Source organism: Mirounga angustirostris, unplaced genomic scaffold (assembly GCF_029215605.1).
Source record: "Mirounga angustirostris isolate CCGP_5_RB_7025 unplaced genomic scaffold, mMirAng1.0.hap1 SCAF_2, whole genome shotgun sequence".
Taxonomy (NCBI): domain Eukaryota; kingdom Metazoa; phylum Chordata; class Mammalia; order Carnivora; family Phocidae; genus Mirounga; species Mirounga angustirostris.
The window spans coordinates 106,861,406-106,888,279 of NW_026991710.1; the positions used below are offsets into that span (position 1 = coordinate 106,861,406).

The 26,874-nt window shown below is 37.9% G+C and overlaps 1 protein-coding gene across 3 annotated transcripts in view; it reads right to left on the reverse strand.

Moving 5' to 3' along the window:
• Window positions 1–10,080: 10,080 nt before the first annotated feature.
• MFSD8 (major facilitator superfamily domain containing 8) overlaps window positions 10,081–26,874 on the reverse strand; it is a 39,312-nt gene continuing 22,518 nt past the window's right edge. For all 3 annotated transcript variants that reach the window (XM_064585045.1, XM_045880475.2, XM_064585044.1), the window contains 7 exons: window positions 26,398–26,542; window positions 25,618–25,673; window positions 20,304–20,412; window positions 17,665–17,799; window positions 12,869–12,972; window positions 12,533–12,780; window positions 10,081–10,808 (listed from right to left, as the gene is read on the reverse strand). In XM_064585045.1, the coding sequence (XP_064441115.1) occupies window positions 10,602–10,808; window positions 12,533–12,780; window positions 12,869–12,972; window positions 17,665–17,799; window positions 20,304–20,412; window positions 25,618–25,673; window positions 26,398–26,542 (1,004 nt within the window). In that variant the 3' untranslated portion in view covers window positions 10,081–10,601. The remainder of the gene's footprint in view (window positions 10,809–12,532; window positions 12,781–12,868; window positions 12,973–17,664; window positions 17,800–20,303; window positions 20,413–25,617; window positions 25,674–26,397; window positions 26,543–26,874) is intronic.

Consider the following 26,874-nt stretch of genomic DNA (forward strand, 5'->3'; position numbering starts at 1 on the left):
TCATGACCTAAGCCGAAGGCAGACGCTTAACGACTGAGCCACCCAGGCGCCCCTCATCATGTGCCCTCCTTAATACCCATCACCAGTTACCCATCCCCCCATCCCCCTCTCCCCCAGCAATCCTCATTTAAAAAAGCTTTTGTGCAGCAAAGGAAACAGTCCACAAAAGCAAAAGACAATGACAGAATAGGAGAAGATATTTGCAAATGTCTTATCAGATAAAGGGCTAGTATCTAAAATCTTTAAAGAACTTATCAAACTCAACACCCAAAGAACAAATAATCCAGTCAAGAAATGGGCAGAAGACATGAACAGATATTTCTCCAAAGAAGACATACAAATGGCCAACAGACACATGAAAAAATGCTCAACATCGCTTGGCATCAAGGAAATACAAATCAAAACCATAACGAGATACCACCTCACATCAGTCAGAATGGCTAAAATTAACAAGTCAGGAAATGACAGATGTTGGCGAGGATGCGGAGAAAGGGGAACCCTCCTACACTGTTGGTGGGAATGCAAGCTGGTGCAGCCACTCTGGAAAAAAGTATGGAGGTTCCTCAAAAAGTTGAAAATAGAGCTACCATATGATCCAGCAATTGCACTACTGGGTATTTACCCCAAAGATACAAATGTAGGGATCCAAAGGGGTACGTGCACCCCGATGTTCATAGCAGCAATGTCCACAATAGCCAAACTATGGAAAGAGCCCAGATGTCCATCGACAGATGAATGGATAAAGAAGATGTGGTATATATATATACACACACACACACACACAATGGGATATTACTCAGCCATCAAAAAAAAAAAAGAAATCTTGCCATTTGCAACAATGTGGATGGAACTAGAGGGTATTATGCTAAGCAGAATAACCCAATATTTTTAATGGAATATGTGACAGTAGACCATTCTGAGTCAATTTTTCAGGTATTTGGTATGTCCTTTTCATATGTGTTTGAGTTTTATTTTAGCAAATTTTTCTTGTATAATAGTTTGTAGAATTTGTTCTGTTTCATTGCTTTGGTTGTCTTCAAAGACTTCTACTATATATGTTATCTGTGCTTAGTTTCTATATCCATCACTGTCTCCTGAATCATTTTAATCTCTATTTGTTGTTTTAATTTTCCTTTGTCTTTTATTTCCCTTATGGAGTTTTCTGTGGCGTCTTATTTACTCTTGTGTTCCTTCTAATTTGGTCTTCACGTTGAGATTATTTTTTAAATTTCTTATTCTTTCCTGAGCTTTGCCAGCAATATTATCATATCTTCTTATTCTCTTATTTCTCAATTTCACTGAGGAATTGTCTCATTTCTAATTATGATTTATGTCATTTTTTTCAAGTTTCAATTATTTCATAATTTCTGCTCATTTTACATTTAGTTTTTCTGTGTTTTATGGGTCGATCTATCTGGCATGCCTTTGTTGTCTACAAAAATATCATTTAATTCAACTGTACTATTTTCTTGTTCCTCCTTAGTATTTATTCCAGTAAATGGCACTTGTATTTCCAGCTGTTCATGTCAGAATCCTGGAAGTCATTCTTAATTTTTTTTTAGAGATTTTATTTATTTGAGAGAGAGGGAGCCCGTGAGCGTGCACAAGTCAGGGGTGGAGGGGCAGAGGCAGAGGGAGAACCTTCGCCCACCACCCTGAGCAGGGAGCCCAAGACCCTGGGATCACGACCAAGCCAAAGGCAGACGCTTAACCGACTGAGCCACGCAAGCGCCCTCATTCTTAATTTTTTTTTAAAAGATTGTATTTATTTATTATTTGAGAGAGAGAGAGAGATTGAGAGAACGAGTGGGAGGAGCAGATGCAGACTCGATCCTGGGACCCTGGAATCATGACCTGAGCAGAAGGCTTAAGTGACTGAGCCACCCAGGCACCCCCTGAAAGTCATTCTTTTTTTTTTTTTTAATTTTTATTATTATTTATTTTGAGAGAGAGAATGAGAGACAGAGAGCATGAGAGGGAGGAGGGTCAGAGGGAGAAGCAAACTCCCTGCCGAGCAGGGAGCCCGATGCGGGACTCGATTCCGGGACTCCAGGATCATGACCTGAGCCGAAGGCAGTTGCTTAACCAACTGAGCCACCCAGGCGCCCCGCTGAAAGTCATTCTTAACACCTTCTTTTACCTTACCTAATCAACGAATCCTGTCAACTCTACTTCTGAAATATATTTTGCATGCTGTCCTTTCAACTCCCTAGTCCCAAGTCCAGCATCACTCATCTGAACTACTGCAGTAACTTGCTTGTCTCCAAACATCTACTCTTGCCTCCTGTACCAGTCAGGGTTTTTAGTTGCAAACATTAGAATCTAATCTAGTTAGGTTAAGCAGCGAATATATTTATTAAAGGGTATTAGTACATAGATTCTCTAGGAGGGACAGAGATTCAAGCTTTGCAGTTAGGACCAGTGCCTGAATCACTGAATGTAGGAGCGGCCCCAGAAAAGACACCCTGCCACCCCTGCTCAGCACAGATCCCACAGCCATGCTGATGAAGCTAGGGAACTAGGTTCCAGAAGCTCTGCCAGTGCTTTCTCCAAAATTTAACCACGGACCTTGCTCCTTCACCAAAGTCAATTTTTCTCATGTTGCCCACTTCCTCTTTTTGCTCAATTCCTTATGAAATCTCACATGAACCAGAAACACATACTCATGCCTTAGCTGCAAGGGTAGATGAGAGTTTTGGCTTCTAAGAGAGGCTCAGTGTGAGAAATTCTCCAAATGTAGAAGAGTTGTCAGGAAATGAAGAGTGGCCACAAACATGATAAATGTCCTGTACATCCCATTCCAGTGCATACTTCACACTGCAGCCAGATCATTCTAAAATACAAAGCTAATTGTTATGAAGTTTAAACTAATTGTGGAAATCTAAAACTGCAAAAGTACATATGTAAGTGTGTAAGGAACCTCCATGTATCTCCCACCCAATTTCAACAAATATTTTGCCAATCTTGTTTCGTCTATTCTGATGCTCTTTCCCCTTTAGAGTATTTTGAAGCAAATCCCAGATATCATGTAATTTCTATCAAATTCGTCAGTATCTATCTTGTAACGGACCAAGAACCTTTTACAGGCATAACCATAATATTACCACACAGGGTGCCTGGGTGGCTCAGTTGGTTAAGCGACTGCCTTCGGCTCAGGTCATGATCCCAGGGTCCTGGGATCGAGTCCTGCATCGGGCTCCCTGCTCCACGGGAGGCCTGCTTCTCCCTCTCCCACTCCCTCTGCTTGTGTTCCCTCTCTCGCTGTGTCTCTCTCTGTCAAATAAATATATAAAATCTTTAAAAAAAAAAATAGTACCACACACCTCAGAATTAGCAATAATTCCTTAATATCGTCTAATCTTGAGTCTAGTTTCAAATTTCTCCATTTGCCTCAAATGTATCCATTTACATTTGTAATTTATTTGAAACAGGATCCAGAAAAGATCTCTTAAGTTTCTTTTCATCTCTGACTTTTGATCTCTTTATTTTTATTTTTTTCATGCTTTTTTTTTTTTTTAAAGAAACTAGATCTATAGAATATATTGCCTTCTGGGTTTAGGTGATTACTACCTAGAGGTAGCATTTAATTTACTTATTCTCTGTATTTCCTGTAAACTGGTAGCTTATACCTATAGGCTTGATTAGATTCTGATTTAATTTTTTGGGGGGCGGGCAGGAACACTTTTGTAAGTGGTGCTGTGGACTTCCTGCTGCATCAAATCATGAGACACATAATGCTTACCCGCTTTCAATGATGTTAAAAATAATCAGTGGGTTCAGGTGTTGTCAGCCTCATTCATCCTTAGAAAGTTCCTCATTAACTCTTTCACTTAGTTTTAGCCTTCACTGGTGATTGTTGCCCATATCTATTATTTCACTAGAGGTTGCTAAATGGAGATTTTTCTATTATTCACTTTGTATTTGTTAACTTGGATTCTTTTTTTTTTTAAGGTTTATTTATTTTAGAGAGAGAGAGGGAGTGCGTGAGTGGGAGGGGGGCAAGGGAGAGGGAGAGAAACCTCAAGCCGACTCCCTGCTGAGCCTGTCATGGGGCTTGATCCCATGACCCTGAGATCATGACCTGAGCCAAAATCAAGAGTTGGATGCTCAACCAACTGAGCTACCCAGGCGCTCCTAACTTGGATTCGTCTACAGAAAATAACTTTTCCTAGGGGCGCCTGGGTGGCTCAGTCGTTAGGCATCTGATTTCAGGTCAGGTCATGATCCCAGAGTCCTGGGATTGAACCCCACATCGGGCTCCCTGATCCCCAGGAAGCCTGCTTCTCCCTCTCCCACTCCCCTCTGCTTGTGTTCCCTCTCTTGCTGTCTCTCTGTCAAAAAATAAATAAAATATTAAAAAAACAAAAGAAAAGAACTTTTCCTCATCAATATTTGATTACCCTGAAGTTCAGATATGCAAAAGGCAGAATAGATGCTTGAGTCTATTTTCTGGTTTTCAGAATTAAGAGCTAAAGGCCTAGCAACCTCCAAAGGTGACCAATGGGTTTCTTATTTTTTAAAAAAATATTTTATTTGAGAGAGAGAGAACATGTGCAAGTGGAGGGAAGGGCAGAGGGAGAGGGAGAAAATCTCAAGCAGATTCTCTGCTGAGCACAGAGCCCAATGCAGGGCTCAATCCCACAACCTGAGATCATGACCTGAGCCGAAAACCAAGAATTGGTTGCTCAGTCAACTGAGCCACCCAGGTGCCGCTTTCTTATTTTTTTAATTTTATTTTATTATGTATGTTAGTCACCATACATCATTAGTTTTTGATGTGGTGATCCACGGTTCATTGTTTTCATATAACCCCTTTCTTATTTTTAGTATCATTTTGAATTCATAGATTTTCACATATTTCTTTTGTTTAAATCAGCTATAGATATTCTTTTCAATGTTTTAATTGCTCCATTTGGGGCCAGTATTAGTCTCTATTTGACTCTCGTGTCCTTTTGGCAAGCCTTTTATAGTCTTTGATAACTCTCTTGCTTTCTGGCACAAGATGTCTTAGGTTCATTTTGCCCCACACCTGAAACAGCCATTTCTACAAGGAGCACAAGTTTCTTTTTAGAGATCATGTTACCCTAAGTGCCTTCCCATTTCTCTTAAAAGTCCAAAATACCTCATATGGTATGGTACCATGCTTCCTAACATTGGTATATCACAAATGGGTATGTCTGTAAATGGAAAATTGATCCCTTCAGAGCTCTGAGTTGATTGGTAGGGCCTATGTTGTCTGAAGAAGCTGGGTACAAGCAACTTCATCTACTTTCCACAATGGTGCATACAACAGTTTCTGTGACTGCAATGATGTGAGAACAGTTGGGAGCTGTAGGCATAGTAGATAAACATATATTTGTCAGCTCAACAGACTTTTCTTTGGTGGAAACTCCTCTTCTCCATTCAGCTTTAAATCTGTGTAGTCCATGTAATTAAGATGAGCCTGACAGGGTTCTTCCCCTCCTGTCTCTTCCACATACAGACGAATGCATTCCCTGAATGGAAGCATGATCCACGCCTGGGTTAGTAGAGGATTCCCCTCCCTGCCCAACTGGTCAGTTCACGGATGGGTATGCAAAGTTAAAGTTGGCTACTTGGAGCCTTTTCTGATACTTCTGCCTGAGCCATTTTTCTCTGCAACTGTGAGTTACAAAAATGTTGCAAGCTTGGGGCTGCCAGTGCCCATCTCGCCACAGAATGGAGAGTACCTGAAAATAAAGTCAAGCATGTAGAACTAAAAGAAAAATGAGAGTCCTGATGCATTCTTTGGGCTCCTAATTCTAACCACGCCTAGTTAGAATACCTCTTACCACTGGAGGAGACCTACTGCCTGAGGTCTACAATGCCTTGCATTGTTCCTCTGTGGCCTCAACTAATATGACTTTTTCTGTCACTGTACTCCAGCCACCTCAGACCTATTTGTAGTCTGGTGAAAGCCCCAATATCTTAGCATCTCCAGGGCTTTGTACCTGCCATGCCTTCGGCCTCATATGCACTTGTTCCACTCTTCACCAGCCCAAACCATTCTCTCCACCAAGCCTTAATCATTACATCCTTAGGAAACAGTCCCTAACTTTCCTGTTCAGGTCAGATCCCCCGTTAGTCACCCTCATAGCTCCCTATACTTCTCTCGCATCACCCTTCCCTCAAGCATAATCATTTGTATAATCACTTCACTAATTAATGTAAGTCCCATGAGGGTAGGGGCTCTGTATTTTGTTCACTGCTTTATTCCCAATAATGACATGGTGATTGATACATAGTAGGTACCCCTTGAATATGTATTGAAAGTATGAGTAAATAATTTTAAGGCTTAAGATACATATACATAAGGGTGCCTGGGTGGCTCAGTCGTTAAGCGTCTGCCTTCGGCTCAGGTCATGATCCCAGGGTCCTGGGATCGAGTCCCACATCGGGCTCCCTGCTCGGCAGGAAGCCTGCTTCTTCCTCTCCCACTCTCCCTGCTTGTGTTCCTGCTCTCACTGTCTCTCTGTCAAATAAATAAAATCTTAAAAAAAAAAAAAGATATATATACATAATTTTATTAGAAAATGTACATTCACAATGTAAAATACATTAAATTACAAATAAATTTGCAGTCGTCAAAAATAGTCCCAAAAATATCCTCTCAACAATAAGTTATTCTTGAGCAGATGCAGATAGTTTATACTCCCCCCGCCCCACCAAAGATTACATACAGATCTATTTCACTTTATGCAAGATAACTGGAGGAGTTTAAATGTAGGCAAGCTTAGCAAGGTAACATGGAGATGCTTTGTGAAGTTATAAATCCCTTCAAATATAAAAAATCACTTTAAGTTTAGGTTTTCAGAAACTTATCTTTTCTGAAATACAAACTATTTTCAGCAGTTTTTCATATCTTAAGGTCTCCTATCATCTTTTTCAATTTATAGTCCACTTGTCCCACTCAAGACCTTAACTAGGAATTTTTTCCTCAAACTTCATCTCCCTGCCCTGTCCTTAACACCATGTCACTTCCTTATCTTCTTTTGTGCCAAGATGTGTGGTGGTATAATCCCCCAGAAAAGAAAGCACTCTTAAGAAAAAGTCATTTTTGCACGGTTATAGTTTATCTGGATTCTACCTGACATTGTAAATCTTGGGAAGTTGGGAAATTTTCTATGTCATTTTCTTGCATGGAAACAGTTTACTTTGTTAAGGTAGTAGCTCCAGTGAGTGGGCTTCAAATTACGTTTTTTCAAGTATTTCTGCTAATAGGAGTCACTGGTGTACATAACTGAATTTACCTCTAAAATGCGCAATTAACTGGTCTTGCAACTTTCTGGGCTATTTCCCCCACTATAACAGATTTAGTTGTTTGGAGTGTGGAGCCTAAAGACAGACTGTTAGACAAGTGTCTTGTCTGTACCTCTGTTCCTTTATCTGTAAAATGGGACTCATAACAGTACCTTTGCTTTATAAGACAGCGGTGAAAATTAAACTGTATATTACACATTACCTGCAATATGGAAAGAATTCTATAAATGTGCGCTATTATTTTCATCATCACCATTATTGTTATTTCTATCATACACGCTAGCTAAACCAAGGGTGGAGTTTACTCTTTAGGATTAGAAGTTACCTAAAAAATGTAAGACTGAGGAAAGAGCTGCAGAACATCAGGGAAGAGACAGCCCAGGACTCGACCAAACAGCCGGAAACCTGGCTATGGCTCTAATAAGTCTAACTGAAGCAGAGTCTGGCAATGGAAGGTGATGAGTAAAAACAATCTCTAAAATTTAATCAGGATGATTTCTGTCAGATTAAGCTTTCTAGTAGCACTAAAGAAGTTGGATGTAAGAGTAGGGCAAATTTCAAGAACAAAAAAGCCAAATAGTCTGATTTAAAAATGGGCAGAGGTGGGGTGCCTGGCTGGCTCAGTCCATAGAGCATGCGATTCTTGATCTCAGGATTGTGAGTTCGAGTCCTACACTGAGTGTAGAGCTTACTTTAAAAAAAAAAAAAAAAAGATTAAAAACAAAATGGGCAGAGGATCTGAAAAGACATTTTTCCAAAGGACATACTTCCGGCCAGCAGGTACATGAAAGGCTGTTCCACATCACTAATCCTCAGGGAAATGCAAATGAAAACCACAATGAGGTATCACCTAACACCAGTGACAATGGGTAGTATGAAGAAAACAAGAAATAACAAGTATGGGTGAGGATGTGGAGAAAAGGCAACCCTTGTGCACTGTTGGTGGAAATGTAAATTGGTGCAGCCACTGTGGAACACAGAATGGAGGTTCCTCAAAAAATCAGGAACTACCATATGACGTGGCAATCCCTCTTCTGGGTATATATCCAAAGGAGATGAAGGCAGGATTTCAGAGATATCTGCACTCCCATGTTCATTGCAGCATTATTCCCAAAAGACAAAACAGGGAAACAACCTAGATGTCCATCAACGGAGGAATGGATAAGGAAGATGTGTGTACGTAGTGGAATATTATTTAGCCACGAGAAAGGAGATCCTTCCATTTGTGGCAACATAGATGGACCTTGAGGTCATTAATGTCAAGTTAAATAAGTCAGACAGAGAGGGACAAATACTATATGATATCACTTCTATGTGAGAATGGGATGGTGGTTGACAGGGGCTGGGGGGTGGACGAAATGGAGAGATCTCTGTCAGAGAACTTCCTGTTATAAGATAAATACGTTCTGCGGATTTACTGTACAGCATGGTGGTCACAATTAATAATACTGTATTATATACTTAAAAGTTGCTAAGAGAGTATATCTTAAATGTTCTCACCACAAAAAAGAAATGATAATTATGTGATAGGACAGAGGTTTAGCTAATGCTATGGTGGTAATCATTTTGCTATATATAAGTTCATCAAATCAATGCATTGTACACCTTAAACTTACACAATGTTATATGTCAATTATATCCCAATAAAGCTGGAAAAACAAACAAAAGATACAGGGAGAAGATATCCCTCTACAGGCCAAGGAGAGAGACCTCAGAAGAAACCAACCCTGCTGACAACCTTCATCTCAGACTTCTAGCCTCCAGAACTGTGAGAAATAAATTTCTGTTGTTCAAGCCAAAAAAAAAGAAAAAAACCAAGAGTACAGCAAACTTAGTATAAAGTGCAGATTATAGAGTTTATTTACTTTGGGATTTTTTTTTAAGATTTTTTATTTTATTTTATTTTATTTATTTGACAGAGAGAGACAGCGAGAGACGGAACACAAGCAGGGGGAGTGCGAGAGGGAGAAGCAGGCTTCCCGCTGAGCAGGGAGCCCGATGCGGGGCTCGATTCCAGGACCCTGGCATCATGACCTGAGCTGAAGGCAGACTTAGCTTAATGACTGAGCCACCCAGGTGCCCCTTACTTTGAGATTTGAAAATAAAACTTAACATAGGAAACATCTGGAAAAATATTTAGAACTATTTTTGCATTTTTTGGTAATATTGATTATCCACATACATAATTCTATACTAGTTCTTCTTATCAGCATTCAACATATGTAGAGGTAGAAATGTATACATAGAGAGTGTGATTTAGCCAACTTCAAGTAAACTCAGTAAACTGTTAAGAGTAAAGCAATTTTACCTCAAATATTTATTTATTAGCTTAACTTGGTTGGGGCTGTCATGGCCCATGCAAATTTAAAATTCTGCAGTTCTGAATAGCTACACAGACAGTTTGAAAACTGTTGTGTCTTCCCTGTCACTACCGAGAGATGAGAAAAGTAAATAATTAAAGTTATAGTTTTCTCCAGAATTTAAGAGAATTGAAAAATGCCAATAATTTTAATAAACAGTTTGCTATTCAGTATACGTATATAGTAACACACTTGGCTTACGTTTCTAAAGTGAGTTATTAGTACTTGAAAGAAAACTGTAATTAGTCCTATTAAAGGTAGTGTAATTCACCTTGATCTCTTAATCCTCTTTATTGCTCAAATATTAGCATTATTTGTGCTTACCTATTAACTTAGGGGTTACTTAGTGAGATCCTGAACTAAAATAGGACAAAAGGTGTAGTATTAAAGATAATGACTTATAGAACGTCAGGTAGAACGGCAGGCTATGGTAAATAGAAAATTTAAGAGTCATGATTTTTATTTCATAGGAAATTTGATAATAGAAACTGCATTTTTTTAATAAATAAAAAGCAGGTATCTTCAAACAGAGGTACTTCTATTTAGGTAATTTCTATAATTTCATTTTTTTTGTTACAGGTAATTCATACAGAACTTTCCTTATGGTTTCATTGCATATTTTCTCATTATTTTAATGACACCTCTGCAGTCTGAGTTAAGAGTACAACTTCATATTTATAAACCATTGTCCATTCACTCATGAGTTCATGCAACCCCAAAAGAGATGTTATGATAGAATATTTTTTGAAATAAGGAAATTATGAACCAGAGTGTTTTTATATTATCTTACTATTCACAATTACACATTCAATTCCCTGTATTATTCAATATATGTTCTTGTTATTCAAAATATACAATATTAGCAGCCTGACTTTTGGAAACTGACTCATGGCAATGACCTAGCAGAGCCCTGAAAGAGGAAGTCCTATACAACAAGTACTTTCCATCACAGGGTTAGTTATGTTACTCTTGAATCCTTCCATGCCTTACAGAAAAAGCAACAAGTCTTTTGTAAACCACAACCAGGAGCAGGATGGCAAGTACCACTATTCCACACACAAGGCTGAATGCCCATCGTGGGCCCAAGGAAGTGTACAGTTGGCTGATGAACACAGGCCCAAGAATCCGTGCTGCGCTTCCAGAAGCTGTTAACCAGCCCATGTACACACCCTGTGGCAGGGAGGGGAGAAGGAGAAGCAGATTGATATTCAGGTTTAGTTATTTTAAAAATAAGGGTGATCCAAATAATAAGGATGATACTACTATTACCGAACTATGATAAACTCACAAGAATCACTTTCTCCATCTTTTATTTTTCAATTAAATATAAAATGCCTCTGTATAAATACAGCAAATAATGAACAGTAAACTTATTTGATTAGTCACTTTAAGAAAAATACAGTACTATAAAGGGACAAACAGTGTCTGCTGAAGCCCTGGAAACAATATAATTTATTAGTTACCATTTACAGCCAACATTTATTTTGTATTTACACTGTGCTAGGTGCTCTACATATATTGTTTGCAACATTCACAAATTTCTACAATTGGCATTATCCCCATTTAACAAATGTGGAAGCTGAAGCTCAGAAAATTCAAGGAACTTGTCCAAACTATTTGAAGGCATGGTTGGCTGACTTCACTGTACCACTTTCCACTACACCACAATGTCACTCTTCCGATAATCTACCCAAGAATGTACAGTGCAGCAATACTTTCAATATCCTCAAATTGAAAACAACCTATGGTAGATTGAGTAAATAAATTATGGTATATTTAATGTATGGAATGCTAATCAGTCGCTTAAAAGAATAAGGTCTTACATGGAGTAAGATCTTATAATGAGAACATCTATATGCACTGACATGGAAAGAGGGCTATGGCTATTGTAAAAAAATTCAAGATGGAAAAAAATTTATGTACATGAGATATATTCTGTGTTATCTTTTTCTAAAAAGGCATGAGTGTGCATATGCTTGAGTAGGTATTGAAAAATGCAAATGGAGTGAACAGGAGTAACTTTAGTGTGTTGAGGCTAAAGGAAGCCTTCATTTTCTGCTATACACACGTCAAACCGTTTGAATTTTGTTACAACTATCATACGTTGCTTTTGTAATTTGCTTTTATTCTTGATTTTGAAAATTTGAAAATACAATTTTATACGTTAAAAAACTCAGAAAAGTTTTACCTACTATTATAGTTTAAAAACACAGTATTAAAAATTTTCTTTTCTCTTTGCCTTATTTCAGTAGAAACACTAATTTCTTTTTTTTTTTAAAGATTTTATTTATTTATTCATGAGAGACAGAGAGAGAGAGAGAGAGGCAGAGGGAGAAGCAGGCTCCCAAGGAGCAGAGAGCCCGATGCGGGACTCGATCCCAGGACGCTGGGATCGTGACCTGAGCCGAAGGCAGACGCTTAACCATCTGAGCCACCCAGGCGCCCGAAACACTAATTTCTGCCCTGAAAATGTAAAACTATCAGTGTAATTTTTAAGGAAGAAATTAATATTTTCACTTTGTGACCATTTAAACAATTTCTACTAAAAAGATGAGTCAGAAATAAAACTTGGGGGACGCCTGGGTCAGTAGGTTAAGTGTCCAACTCTTGCTTTTGGCTTAGATCATGATCTCTGGGTTGTGAGATCGAGCCCTTCGTCAGGCTCCATGCTCAGCAGAGTCAGCTTGAGATTCTCTCCCTCTCCCTCCACCCCTCCCCTCACTCTGGTGCTCTCTCTCTAAAATAAAATAAATAAAATCATAAAAAAAGGGCTGAATATGATAAAAATCCACCAAGTCAGCTTGTATAAAAACAGAGAATGGTAGCAAAAAATGTGAGTGTTTACAACTATATTTCATATAATTGCGATAGCAATATCAGGGTAACTAACTCACCTGAGGTTTTGGTCCCAGAATTTTTGAATATAATGTATAGGACATAACATTACAGGACGGATAGCCTATTCCAATTAGCACAGCTGATGTGAGGAACTGGGCCAGATGGATCATGGGGGTGTAGAAGCACCAGGCTTGTTCAACTGGGCAACCAGTTGGTCCTTCACTGTGATCTTCTCTTGGAGATTTCCAAAGAGTAATAATAATTTCCCCAAATGTGGTATTAGGAATTGAATTATTATGTAAATCTGTTGAAACAAAATTAGTACAGTGCATTACTTGCTCATTTTAGATGAATAACAGGGGCTAACATTATAGAATTGTGTATGGCTATACCTTCCCACTGTATTTTGGGAAACTGATTTCCCCAAGGTAACAAGATAAAGAAGCCAACCCATACAACGATGAATCCTCCCAGTAGAATAGCACGCTCGCCAATCCTGTTAAAGAACAGAAACTCTGTAATTTAAAAATAAAACAGTATTACATAGTTTCATTACTTCTATATTTTAAAAATTATGATATAATATCTTGATCCTTTTAGTCATATACCAACTAATATGAATGTTAAACATAATTTTCCACTAAAAAGAACCAACTGATTTCAGATCTAGAACAGAAAATGTGTAAGATGAGCCTGGAAGGGGGCACCTGGGTGGCTCAGTCGTTAAGCATCTGCCTTCGGCTCAGGTCATGATCCCAGGGTCCTGGGATCGAGCCCTACATCAGGCTCCCTCCTCGGCGGGAAGCCTGTTCCTCTCTCTCCCACTCCCCCTGCTTGTGTTCCTGCTCTCGCTGTCTCTCTCTAATAAATAAATAAAATCTTAAAAAAAAAAAAAAAAAGATGAGCCTGGAGGGGCACCTGGGTGGCTCAGTCAGTTAAGCTTCTGCCTTCAGATCAGGTCCAGGATCTCAGTGTCCTGAAATCAAGCCCCAAGATGGGCTCCCAGCTCTACAGGGAGTCTGCTTCTCCCTCTGGCCCTTCCCTGCTCCTGCTCTCTCTCAAATAAATAAAAAAATCTTGAAAAAAAAAAAAAAGATGAGTCTGGATATTTTTTCATACCAGAGAATATAGATGCTAGCAGTGACTCCTAGGTACTCCTAGTACCTAGATAAAGGTACTCTGAGCCAATTTGAAGATGCTGGCCAAAAACACAACAGTGTGAACACCAAAAATAATAGTAATGACAATGGATTAAAACACATAAAAATGTTATAATCTATGAATTCATATTATATTAAAATAAAATACTCTTGGGGCACCTGGGTGGCTCAGTTGTTAAGCGTCTGCCTTCGGCTTGGGTCATGATCCCAGGGTCCTGGGATCGAGCCCCACATCGGGCTCCCTGCTCAGCGGGAAGCCTGCTTCTCCCTCTCCCACTCCCCCTGCTTGTGTTCCCTCTCTCGCTGTGTCTCTCTCTGTCAAATAAATAAATAAAATCTTTAAAAAAAAAAAGATACTTAAAAAAATAAAATAAAATAAAATACTCTTGGTTACTTTTAAGGGATGTTAGGAAGCCATCTCATTATTTAAAAAATCAGTTAATAAAAGGAAATAGGGCGCCTGGGTGGCTCAGTTGGTTAAGCGACTGCCTTCGGCTCAGGTCATGATCCTGGAGTCCCGGGATCGAGTCCCACATCAGGCTCCCTGCTCAGCAGGGAGTCTGCTTCTCCCTCTGACCCTCCTCCCTCTCATGCTCTCTGTCTCTCATTCTCTCTCTCTCGCAAAAAAAAAAAAAAAAAAAATTTAAAAGGAAATAGTCATCTTGTCTTTCTTATACAAACTGTACCTCAAGATAACCAAATAATTGGTGATGGGAAGGTTCTCTTTAAAGAAAATATTCCAGGGCGCCTGGGTGGCTCAGTTGGTTGGGCGACTGCCTTCGGCTCAGGTCACGATCCTGGAGTCCTGGGATCGAGTCCCGCGTCGGGCTCCCTGCTCAGCGGGGAGTCTGCTTCTCTCTCTGACCCTCCCCCCTCTCATGCTCTCTATCTCATTCTCTCTCTCAAATAAATAAATAAAATCTTTAAAAAAAAAAAAAAAGAAAATATTCCAAAAAGTTAAATAAAGACATGAGAGAATTAAAAACCAGCATTGTGCAATGATCTATTAATAAATTATTGAATCTAGGAATGCTCAATAGTCACTAACAGTGTAAAAAGAGAAAAACAAAATGTAGTATTTCTCGTGATGTAAGCACATAATACTACCTGTAAAGTATATTCTTGCCAAAAAATTGAACTCAAATTTCATCAAGCTTCTAGATCTAAGGACCAATTTTTGAGAAATATAGTAAACACAGGAAAATGTTAAAAAAACAAAAAACACCACAGGGATTCAATCAGTGAGATCCAAAATGTGAGAAGCTATTAAAGCATACATCCTGGTTTCTTCAATTTGGAAGGGAAAAAAAGAGAAAGATGGAAAATGTATAGATTAAGAGACTTAAGAAACTTAAGAGTCTGAGTCAAGTAAGTTGTGAAACAAAACAAATTTTAAAAACTATTGCAACAGTAGAGAAAATCTGAATACTGCCTGGATATATAGAAATCACTTAATTTTTAAATTTATTTTTGTTATTTATTTTTTAAAGATTTATTTATTTATTTGAGAGAGAGAGAGAGAAAGAGACCACACATGTGCATGTACTGGGGGGAGGGGCAGAGGAAGACAAACTCAGGCAGGCTCCCTACTGAGCCTGCAGCCGAGGCAGGGCTCTATTTCACAACTCTGAGATCATGACCTGAGCCGAAATCAAGAGTCAGTTGCTTAACCGACCAAGCCACCCAGGCGCCCCCACGGTTAATTTTTTTAGATGTGAGAACATTAACTTTTAGAGACACATACTGAAATATTATGGAAGACATGAAATGATATCCGGGATCGGCCTCAAAATAATCCAGGTATAGGGGATAGGAGTGTGGAGTCGGTAGAGGTATAGATGAATCACAATTATCCAAGGATTGGTAATTGTTGGAGTTGGGTAATGGATATTAGAAATTCAGTACATGATGCTCTCTATTCCCTTGTATATGTTAGAAATTTTCCATAATAAAAGTGAAATATACAGGGCGCCTGGGTGGCTCAGATGGTTAAGCGTCTGCTTTCGGCTCAGGTCATGATCCCAGAGTCCTGGGATCGAGCCCCACATGGGGCTCCCTGCTTAGCAGGGAGCCTGCTTCTGCCTCTCTCTCTCTCTCTCTCCCTGTCTCATGAATAAATAAATAAAATCTAAAAAAAAAAAAAAAAAGTGAAATATACAAACAAGACCAAAGACTTCCTAAAACAAAAGAAACAAACCCAAACACTTCACATCACCCTCAGAATACCTATAAGGCATCACATCTTTCTAACCAAATGTTCTCCCATTTGCCATTTCTTTCATTCTGCTCTGGCCAAACTTGCCTTCCTGCTTCTTTCTAACCCTGCCGCTCTCTCCCAACCCTGCCCTTGCTACTCTTTACTCTCTTCCTTTCCCCGTTTTTCTTCATAGTACTTACACTACCTGACTTCATATTTTTGTTTATTGGTTTTCCGACCCAATAGAATACAAGCTCTTTGAAGGTATGGAATTGGGCAATCTGTAAGAATGCCTATCAGCAGGACTGCTCTACTCTATGATGCATTTATTATTATTTAATTTTGAATATAAATCTATGTCTATGTTTGTATCTGTATCTTGGCCCCTCTATTTGGCTCTATAAGCATAGGAATCTTCATAGTATCTCCCATTGCACCTAACCCTACACATTGACTCATGATTTGTTAATTGATTTTAGAACTTTATAAAGTTCTAAAGTATTATTTTTTTTAAAGATTTTTAAAATGTATTTATTTGAGAGAAAGAGTGAGAGAGAGAGCATGAGCAGGGGCAGGAGAGGGAGATGCAGTCTCCATCCCAGTACCCCAGGATCATGGCCTGAGCAGAAGGCAGACGCTTAACTGACTGAGCCAGCCCAGGCGTCCCTAAAGTTCTAAAGTATTATTAAAGCATTTTAGGAATAACTAAATTGTTAGAATTGTCTAAACTCATCAACTAATGTCCCATCTCAGACTATATGAATGAACTTAATTTACAAGCGCTTTCCCCAAAGTGTGTTCATTGCATTTGTAGTTTTACAAAATGCTTCTTTAAAACAATGTTCTTAAGGCGCCTGGGTGGCTCAGTTGGTTAAGTGTCTGCCTTCAGCTCAGGTTGAGATCCTGGGATCCTGGGATCATCCCAGTAGCAGGCTCCCTACTCAGCAGGGGGTCTGCTTCTCCTCCTCCCTGTGCTCCTGCTCTCTCTCTCTCTCACAAATAAATAAAAATTTTTTTTTTAAATTTAAAAAAAGAAAACAATGGTCTGTGGTCAAAGTTACAAGTAACTTTGAGAAATGCTACATACTGTCTTTGTCATTATGGTAATATTATATATATGTCCTGAAGATTTGGAAGTTTTAGAGTAAAGAAGTTTGGTAATTTTAACCAGAATTTTCCAGACTTAACCATTAATTCTTTTCTGTTGCACAACATATATTACCATATAGCAGAATAAAGTTTTATAAAATACACTTTTAGAAATACTTAAAAAAAACCATAATATACAAAAGATATGTTAGAAGAAATTAATTCTTGTTCTCTCTCTCAAATAAATAAATAAAAATCTTAAAAAAAAAGGGGGGGGGGCACCTGGGTGGCTCAGCCAGTTAAGCGTCTGCCTTCGGCTCAGGTCATGATCCCAGGGTCCTGGGATTGGGCTCCGCATGGGGCTCCCTACTCAGTGGGGAGTCTGCTTCTCTCTCTGCCCTTCACTCTGCTTGTGCTCTCCTCGCTCACTCTCTCTCTCTCTCAAATAAATAAATATCTTTAAAATAAAAAAAAAGAAATTAATTCACTTTGCAAAGTATCTTGCTTTACCAAAGAATATATCATATGGTATAGAAATATCATGCTCCCTTAATAAACTTTAAATCTGTTTGTAAACATTCAAGGACTAAAAGTAATACATAATTAGAGAAAAAATTTCAGTTATTTTACTAACACACTTGCGTATGTTGTTAGCTCTGTTTCATGTTTCACTTTAAAAAAAAGACTTTTTTAAAAGTCTACTTTAAAATGCACTGAAACAAAACCAAAGACACATACTTACTTCTTGGAAAGTAATTTAATCACCATGAAAATAATAACCGCCTCAACTCCAAGAGCAGCAAGTATTATTCCATCATATAATACAGCTTGTTCTCTAGTCCAGGCATACATATCCATTGTTAATGGAGTAACGATTCTAAGAAAAACAAAAAAATTATTCTTATTTTATTTAAATCATAGTCATTATAAATATGAAATAGAAGCTTTAATAATGATATTGATACATTCAAGAATTTGCATCCCTTTTAACAAGGACACCAGCTCTACATAAAAAAAAAACCAAAAACACATTTTAAGCACATTTTGTTGTTACATGCACAAGCTACTAAGTTTGACTGTATTTTTATTTACTAGTATTTATTTTTAATTATATAAGTAATATATCCACATTGCAAAAAGTCTGAAGGACAGGAAAAGAAACAAACCAACCGTAATTCTTACCATTCTAACTAACTAGTCATGGTTAAACTGGTTTAAATTGGTTTCTTTTTAATTTAATTGAAATAAGTACTAACATGATAATGTTACTATTATTAAGTGATGAGAAACTTGTTGGATTTTCTTTCTTCCTCAGTCTCTTTCATCCCTATTTCTGAATGTATTTCTTTCCCTACTTTTTTTTTTTTTAAGATTTTATTTATTTGAGAAAGAGTGAGCGAGAGAGAGAGAGAAGGAGCAGGGGGAGGGGCAAAGGGAGAGGGAGAAGCAGACTCCTCTCTGAGCAGGGAGCCCGACGTGGGGCTTGATCCCCGGACCCCGGGATCATGACCTGAGCTGAAGGCAGACAGTTAACTGACTGAGCCACCCAGGTGCACCTCTTTCCCTACTTCTGAATGTTGTTCTTCTTTTATATGACTGTCTCCTTCCTTGCCAAGCTTCTTTTCCTGCTCGCTATCTCCTCTATTAACTGGTTACAAAATGGAATTGAAATACATTTAAGATATTCATTCTTTTTTTTTTTTTAAAGATTTTATTTATTTGATCGAGGAAGACACAGCGAGAGAGGGAACACAAGCAGGGGGAATGGGAGAGGGAGAAGCAGGCCTCCCGCGAAGCAGGGAGCCCAATGCAGGGCCTGATCCCAGGACCCTGGGACCATGACCGGAGCCGAAGGCAGACACTTAACAACTGAGCCACTCAGGCGTCCCTAAGATATTCATTCTTAAAAAAAAAAAAAGAACATCACCATTTTTAATTTTAAAATCAGAGGAGCTGATGAGGAAAATGGTTTGGTAGTTTCTCAGTAAGTTAAACACAGAATTCCATATCATTCAGCAAATCCACCTCTGGGTATATAAGCAAAAGAACTGAAAGCAGGGACTCAAACAGATACCTGTACACCAATGTTCATCATGGCAACATAGTGTTATTCACAAGTGCCAAAAGTAACCCAAATGTCCATTGATAGATGAGTGGATAAATGAAACTGGTATATACACACAATGGAATATTATTTAGCCATAAAGGTATGAAATCCAGATACATGCTATAACATGGATGAACCTTAAAAACATCTTGCTAAGTGAAAATAAGCAAGACACAAAGGACAAAAGGAAATTTGTTGTATGATTCCATTTATTTGTGGTACCTAGATTGGGCAAACTCAGAGAGAAAGTATAAAAAAGGCTATACCAGGGGCTGGGTGAGGGGGAATGGGGACTTACTGTTTAATGGGTGTAGAACTTCCGTTTAGAATGATGAAAAGATTCTGGAAATGGATAGGGGTTATGGTTGTACAACATATGTGAATATACTTAATGCCACTGAATTGTACAATTAAAAATAGTTAAAATGGTACATTTTATGTTATGTATATTTTACCACAGTTTTTAAAAATGCCCCCAAATCAGATGAACTGAAACTTTCACATACCTCAGTAATTTTAAAAATAAAAAAGTCAAGCAAATCTACATGTACTGGCACAAAAATGTTACAATTATTGACAAAGGAATAAACCAAATTTTCAAATGATGTCCATATTCTATGTTGATTTAATACACACACTACACACACACACAACACTACTTACAGTTGTATAAAAAAAATATTTGAAAAATTAATACTAAAGTATTAGCAGGGGTTACTTCCAGGGAAAGAAAAGGATGTGGAGATATAGTTGTAGTCTTTAGAATATTTATACCAAGAATGTACTATTTTTATAATATAATGGAAAGGCATTTTAAAAATAAAAAAGCTGTATGATAGCTAAAGGTCAACAAAACCTATAAAGGCAGAGATTTTGTAATATGCTAGTTTTTTTCAGGATCAGAGCTTAAATAGAGTTAACATTGCCAGGCTGAACCCCATACATGTAAATAGAGAGTTATATAGCTTAAAGTTAATTAAATCATGGCACTAAAGTTTTAGAACTATATTAAATATATATCTAACACTCAGAAAAAGAAAAGAAAGACTAGTGAAACAGATTCCTTTATAAGGAAGATAAAGTAGTAAGATTACAGAGAATTAACTATATTCAGGTTAAAAGCATAAAATTTATATATACTTTTTATATCATGACAAAAAATATGCCTTACAGTAGTAAAGTTTTTGAGAACATCGATATAACTGATTAATGTTACATTAAGAAATACAGGTTATTAACATAATATGATTTGATGAAGACAGAATAAAACTTACGTTTCAAAAAGGGCAAAGATAAATAGAACCACGAAAAACAGAACATTGGTGGCCACAACAGCAACTTGATCAATATTTCCTTGGGGAACCTGAACTTCATCTGCACTTGCTATAATAAACAGGAGAAAAATTATATTACTTAAACATCTAATTTTTCTTATGACACTAAAATAATGTAGAAATTATATGTAGCAATTCTATGAGTAAACATTTGAAATCACTTTTAGGCTCAAAGCAGTTTAAAAGTAACAATTTACATGACAGAAGTAATTTTTAATTTTTTTTTTTGAAGATTTTATTTATTTATTTGAGAGAGAGCACAAACAGGAGGAGCTGCAGAGGGAGAGGGAGAAGCCAACTCCCTGCTGAGCAGGAAGCCCGACGTGGGGCTTGACCCACAACCCCGGGATCATGACCTGAGCTGAAGGCAGACGCTTAACCAACTGAGCCACCCAGGTGCCCCAACAGAAATAATTTTTATTTTATTTATTTATTTATTTATTTTTAAAGATTTTATTTATTTATTTGAGAGAGGGAATGAGATAGAGCATGAGAGGGGGGAGGGTCAGAGGGAGAAGCAGACTCCCTGCCGAGCAGGGAGCCCGATGCGGGACTCGATCCCGGGACTCCAGGATCACGACCTGAGCCGAAGGCAGTCGCTTAACCAACTGAGCCACCCAGGCACCCCAGAAATAATTTTTAAATGGCATTTTAAAATAAAGTGAATTTTCTTCCCAGGAACTATACTTTAATTCTGTTATCCCTCTCCCTCTGCCTCTCCCCCTGCTCGTGCACTCTCTCTTTCTTGCTCTCAATAAATGAATAAAATCTTCAAAAAAAAAATAAATTTCCATTGCAAGTTTTTTCCCTATTTCACCTAAATCTTAAATTTATTTTTTTTTTTAAGATTTTATTTATTTATTCATGAGAGACAGAGAGAGAGAGAGAGAGGCAGAGGGAGAAGCAGGCTCCCAAGGAGCAGAGAGCCCGATGCGGGACTTGATCCCAGGACCCTGGGATCATGACCTGAGCTGAAGGCAGACGCTTAACCATCTGAGCCACCCAGGCGCCCTCACCTAAATCTTAAATTTATGAGGATTTCAATGAAGACCTCAAATAGTTTATTAAATCAGTTAGTTCTGTGATTCACTTCAATGGATATATATTTTGAATTTCAATGCTATGTGAAATTAGCATTAGTAAATATCCTTATATTATTACCACAATTTTTTAAAGTCCTTATGTTATTATTTATATTTTCATAAAGAAATATATTTTGCAAATAACCACCAAGTTTTGATGGTGGTTTTATAAATTAGGAGGGCAAAGTGAGTGTACTGACTTACCTTGAACTATGTAGTTAAGCTGCACACTCAGTATTCGCTATTCCTGATATAATTGAGAAGTGCGAAGCCATATAATCTACTTATATACATCTGTCATGCTATTTTATAATTTACCTACTTATTCAGAGTAAACCAGGCAAGTAATTCAAGAACGTGTTCATTTTATGCTGTCTTTAAGCGTATGTATAGCAGCGGGGGGGGGGGGGGGGGGGGGGCGCTACTTCCCTCAGATACAGTAAGTTTCTCCTAACTGTTTTCATAATAGTGCTCGCCTTTGTATCTCAGGATTCTGGACGCTGGTCCTTGTGGGCCTTGTATTATTTTGGATAGACCTCCCTGATTTTCAATCACCATCTAGAAGCCAGTCTTTACACCTTTGAATCAAAAAGCAACACTGCCCCAAGTCAGACTGGAGTTTGCTTCACATGTGGTTAGTTTCCTGTGGCCTCCACCCACTACTGGCTTCAGGGGGAAAGCTCAGAAATGTTGCATTCTAGACTGTGAGGCTTGACTGGGTATCCAAATTATCAGAATTTTTAAGAAAAGAATACATTCATATATTGATTCGAAGATGATGTAATTAGAAATTATAATCTATCCAATAATATTTTTAATAATAGGGAAAAAGCAGACACATTTTAATTTAAATATTTACTGAAATTTAAAAATGACTTTTTTTTTTTTAAAGATTTTATTTATTTATTAGAGAGCGAGCGAGAGAGAAACAGCATGAGAGAGGAGAGGGTCAGAGGGAGAAGCAGGCTTCCCGCTGAGCAGGGAGCCCGATGTGGGACTCGATCCCAGGACCCTGGGATCATGACCTGAGCCGAAGGCAGTCGCTTAACCAACTGAGCCACCCAGGCCCCCTAAAAATGACTTTTGTTTTGGAAATCATTTTGAAGTACCGAGAATTCTTAAGAAAGAAAATAAATCTGGTCTTTCTAAACTCTCGTTTGTGCTTTAGGGCCGTGCTGTGCAACAGAACTCTGACATGGTGGAAGTGTTCTTTCCCTGTGTTGTCTAATACAGTTAGCCACTAGCCACATGCACCCATAATTAAACACTTGAAATGCTGCTAGTGTGCCTGAGGAATTTCTTAAATGTAATCTAATTTCAATTTAAATAGCCAAATGTGGCTGGTGGCTACCATATTGGACAGTGTGGTTCATAGACCAGCAGCATCAGCTCCCATGACAGCTTATTATAATTGTAGATTCTCAGAATATCACTAGGTTTGCTAGATTTAGTAAATAAAAATACAGGATACCCAGTTAAGCTTGAATTTGTCATAAACAATAACTTTAAGTATTTTCTCTGTAATATTTGAAATTTAAGTATAAGAGGGGCTCCAGGGTGGCTCAGTCATTAAGCGTCTGCCTTCAGCTCAGGTCATGATCCTGGGGTCCTGGGATCAAGCCCCGCATCGGGCTCCCTGCTCTGCGGGGAGCCTGCTTCTCCCTCTCCCACTCGCCCGCTTGTGTTCCCTCTCTCGCTTTCTCTTTCTCTGTCAAATAAATAAATAAAATCTTAAAAAAAAAAAAAAAAAAGCTCCAGTGGTGGTTAGCATTTTTTAACAATAAAGTATTCTTAAATTAAGGTCTGTACAGGGGCGCCTGGGTGGCTCAGCTGTTAAGCGTCTGCCTTCAGCTCAGGTCATGATCCCAGGGTCCTGGGATCGAGCCCCTCATCGGGCTCCCTGCTCTGTGGGAAGCCTGCTTCTCCCTCTCCCACTCCCCCTGCTTGTGTTCCCTCTCTCGCCGTGTCTCTCTGTGTCAAATAAATAAAAAATAAAATCTTTAAAAAAAAAAATTAAGTGTAAGAATGTTCCATGAAATATTTGAGGCATATTTATACTAAAAGATTATTTATAAAAATAATAAATAGTAAATAAAATAAAAGATTATTTGTTGATTATCTGAAATCTAAATTTAACTGGCTGGGACACATTTACACTAAAAAATTATTCAAATTCAACTGGGCATCCTGTGTTTTATCTGGCAACCCTAATTAGACCTCTCCCCAGGCCTACTGATTCAGAACTGGCATTTTAACAAAGTTTCCAGGTGCTTTCTAAGCATGTTAAAGTCAGTGAAGCACTGATCTATATTGTTATCCCCTTCTAACTTCTCAAAGATTTCGCTTTGGTGTATCTTCCTTTTCTCAGCACCTTATACTCACCCTCTTCAAATTGTTCATTCCTTTTACCTGATAGGTCCTTTAAGTTAGCACGCTATTTTTCACGTTTTAAGCAAAGTGGCTTATACCCCCTGCTGGCACTTCCTCACCATTCTTTCTTTCTTTTCCTTTTCTTTCCTTTTTTATTCTGAAAACTTTCAGATATATATTCAGCCCCTATATTGCCACACTTAACTCATCTACCCCTTCCTTTCCTTTTTTCTCTCACTCTCTCTTTGTTGCTGTAGTGTTTTTCACTGGCTTACTCTGAAATTTGAATCTCTAGCTTTGATCTCGACTGCCAAAATTACAAATGCCTCCAGCATTTTTGAGTTTTTCTAGTGTAGCAGTATATTTAGCTTGATCCAAACTGAAATCATTTTCTCTGTTCAGCCAATGTCCCTTCCTAAATTCTTGTTCTCTCCCATTCTTTCATTTATCTAGACTCAAAACCTGACAGACATCTTCAACAACTCCCTCTATTCCTTAATATGCCCTATTCAATCTGTCGAGAATCTTGATTTTTTTTTCCTCCAAAAACTCACATCTATCCCTTCTCCATTCTTAGCTGCTGCCCTAGTTCAGGCCTTCACACATCTGGATTAGTCTCACATGGAATCTATTGTTACACTTCTCCTTTTTTCAAAAACTTACTAATGCTCCTCACCACTCTGCTCTCCACCCTACTACTTTTAACTTTACCTTCCACTAGTTTTGTTGTGAAAATTAAATAAAATTGCTATAAAAGTACCCGGTAAAATAACACTATGTCTTTTTCACAACTTTACAAACTCCTTAAAGGCAAGAACTGAGTTGCAATCTTTTGCACAGAGGGGGACACTCCACAAGGAGGAAAAAATTAGTACTTAAATAGTGGTTTATTTAGTAAAATATACCTACTGACCAGACTGGGTACCTACTTCTGAGTCAGAGAAAGATCTAAGGGATGAAAATGTATGTTTGTAGAGTATACCAAAAGAATAAAAATACACAAGAGAAACCTATTCCCATGATTAAGGGAGGAAAGAAATGCTTGAGACAAAGACACATTTGGTAGAAAAGTTACTGAAATCCTTCCAAAGAACTGCAGGGTCTTAGGACATTGGCTCTTTACGAACAAGATGAAGTGATTTTTAGCCATGGTTTTAGCCTTGCCAATCACGAACACCAAATAACTGATCTGGGCATGCCTTTTATTTTTTTAATTTTTAAAAATTAAAAAAAATTTTTTTTAAAAAGATTTTCTTTACTTATTTTAGAGAGAGAGAAAGAGATTGAGAGAACGAGTGGGAGGAGCGGCAGATGGAGAAGCAGACTACCTTGGAGCAGGGATCCCTAATCAGGACTCGATCCCAGGACCCTGGGATCATGACCCAAACCGAAGGCAGACGCTTACCCGACTGAGCCACCCAGGAGCTCCTGGGCATGCCTTTTTAAAAAATAATCAATTTAGGAGTGCCTGGGTGGCTCAGCCAGTTGAGCGTCTGCCTTCAGCTCAGGTCATGATCCCAAGGTCCTGGGGTTGAGCCCCACTTTGGGCTCCCTCCTCAGTGGGGAGCCTACTTCTCCCTCTCCCTCTGCTGCTCCCCCTGCTTGTGCTCTCTCTCTCAAATAAATAAATAAAATCTTAAAAAAATTATAATCAATTTAGGTAACTTTCAGTTTTGAAGGTCCTCCCCAGTCACCCACTGTACTGTCCTCAGAAGCAAAATCAAGTAAATATCAGACAGACAGAATCATCAGAAACACTTTGATAATGTTCTAGTAATTTAGTCAAACAGGTTAAATAGTACCTTCTTCGAAATTAACATTTTTACACTGTCGTCCTGAGTCATCCACACGATGTTCTCTTAAATAGAAAAACATAAGTATTGTATCCATGAAAAACTTAGTATAATAGATAAATGACTTAAATTTATTAGTAGCCTTCTATTTTTGCACATTCTGATATGGTTTCTTTTACTGATTTCTGAGTAATGAAATTATTACCAGTGAGATATAACCAACAAAATGTAAAAGATACAAGTTACAATTCTTATTATATTATACTATAAAATGAAAAATAATATTCAATTCATTCAAAAGCACACATGATCTACCTTAATAAATATTTGACATTTTCCAGTGATTTTAAACATTTGTTGTAAATGTTTTTGGGCCTTTGGATAAAGTACTCCAAAGAAATATAAAGTAACAAAACTTTTGTAGTTTTATAAAATTTCTTCTAATAAATAAAAGATATGAGAGATATAAGTAACTTTTGTATTTAAGATTGATACCAATCATTAATCTACTTAAAATGTTGCTTTCATGCTGTTCCCCCACTTAGAAACCTATAGTTAGTAAATCAAGATCAAACCTTGAGTCTTCAAAGACTTTATTCTCATTTATTGGATTATCCATTATTTCAGTTATGAGTATTATATTCATTAGCTGATCAAAAAAACATGAACACAACTATAGACATCAAAAGCCAAACAAGGCCTTTACAGGAATAATTATCTTCCAATAATGATAATGCTTATTTAATTTCACAATCTACAAAGGTAGTTTTATCATTTCTATCTAATTACCTTAATAGAATAAGGATCAGAATAATATTTAAAACTCCCAGGAACGCTCCAAGTAAAACTGGTGCTGTGTACATGTTTATCTGTAGTTTAATGGTATCCCATGTCACGCCTTTTTCTCCAATGAGAGCAAAACAAGTCTGAAAAACTTAATGAAATAAAATGTATACAGATGAATTATTAAGTGGGAGGCACAAGCTAAAAAAATGTGAAAGACATTTACCATGAGATTGGAAGCAACATTATGGAATCATCCATCTACATCATGCATCTCAATAGAGTCAAGAAAGTTAGTTCAAGGGAAGGGGGCAAAATGTTACTTTTTCTGTATAAAGCAGAGATATTCATACAGTACATAAAAGAAACACAACTGACCTGTGGTATTAGGAAAAAGTGTCTAAAAAGGCTCCGTAGGGGGACAGTAATAAGAAAAGTTTGAGAAACACTGATGAATATATACTCACAAAGTATTATATCTAA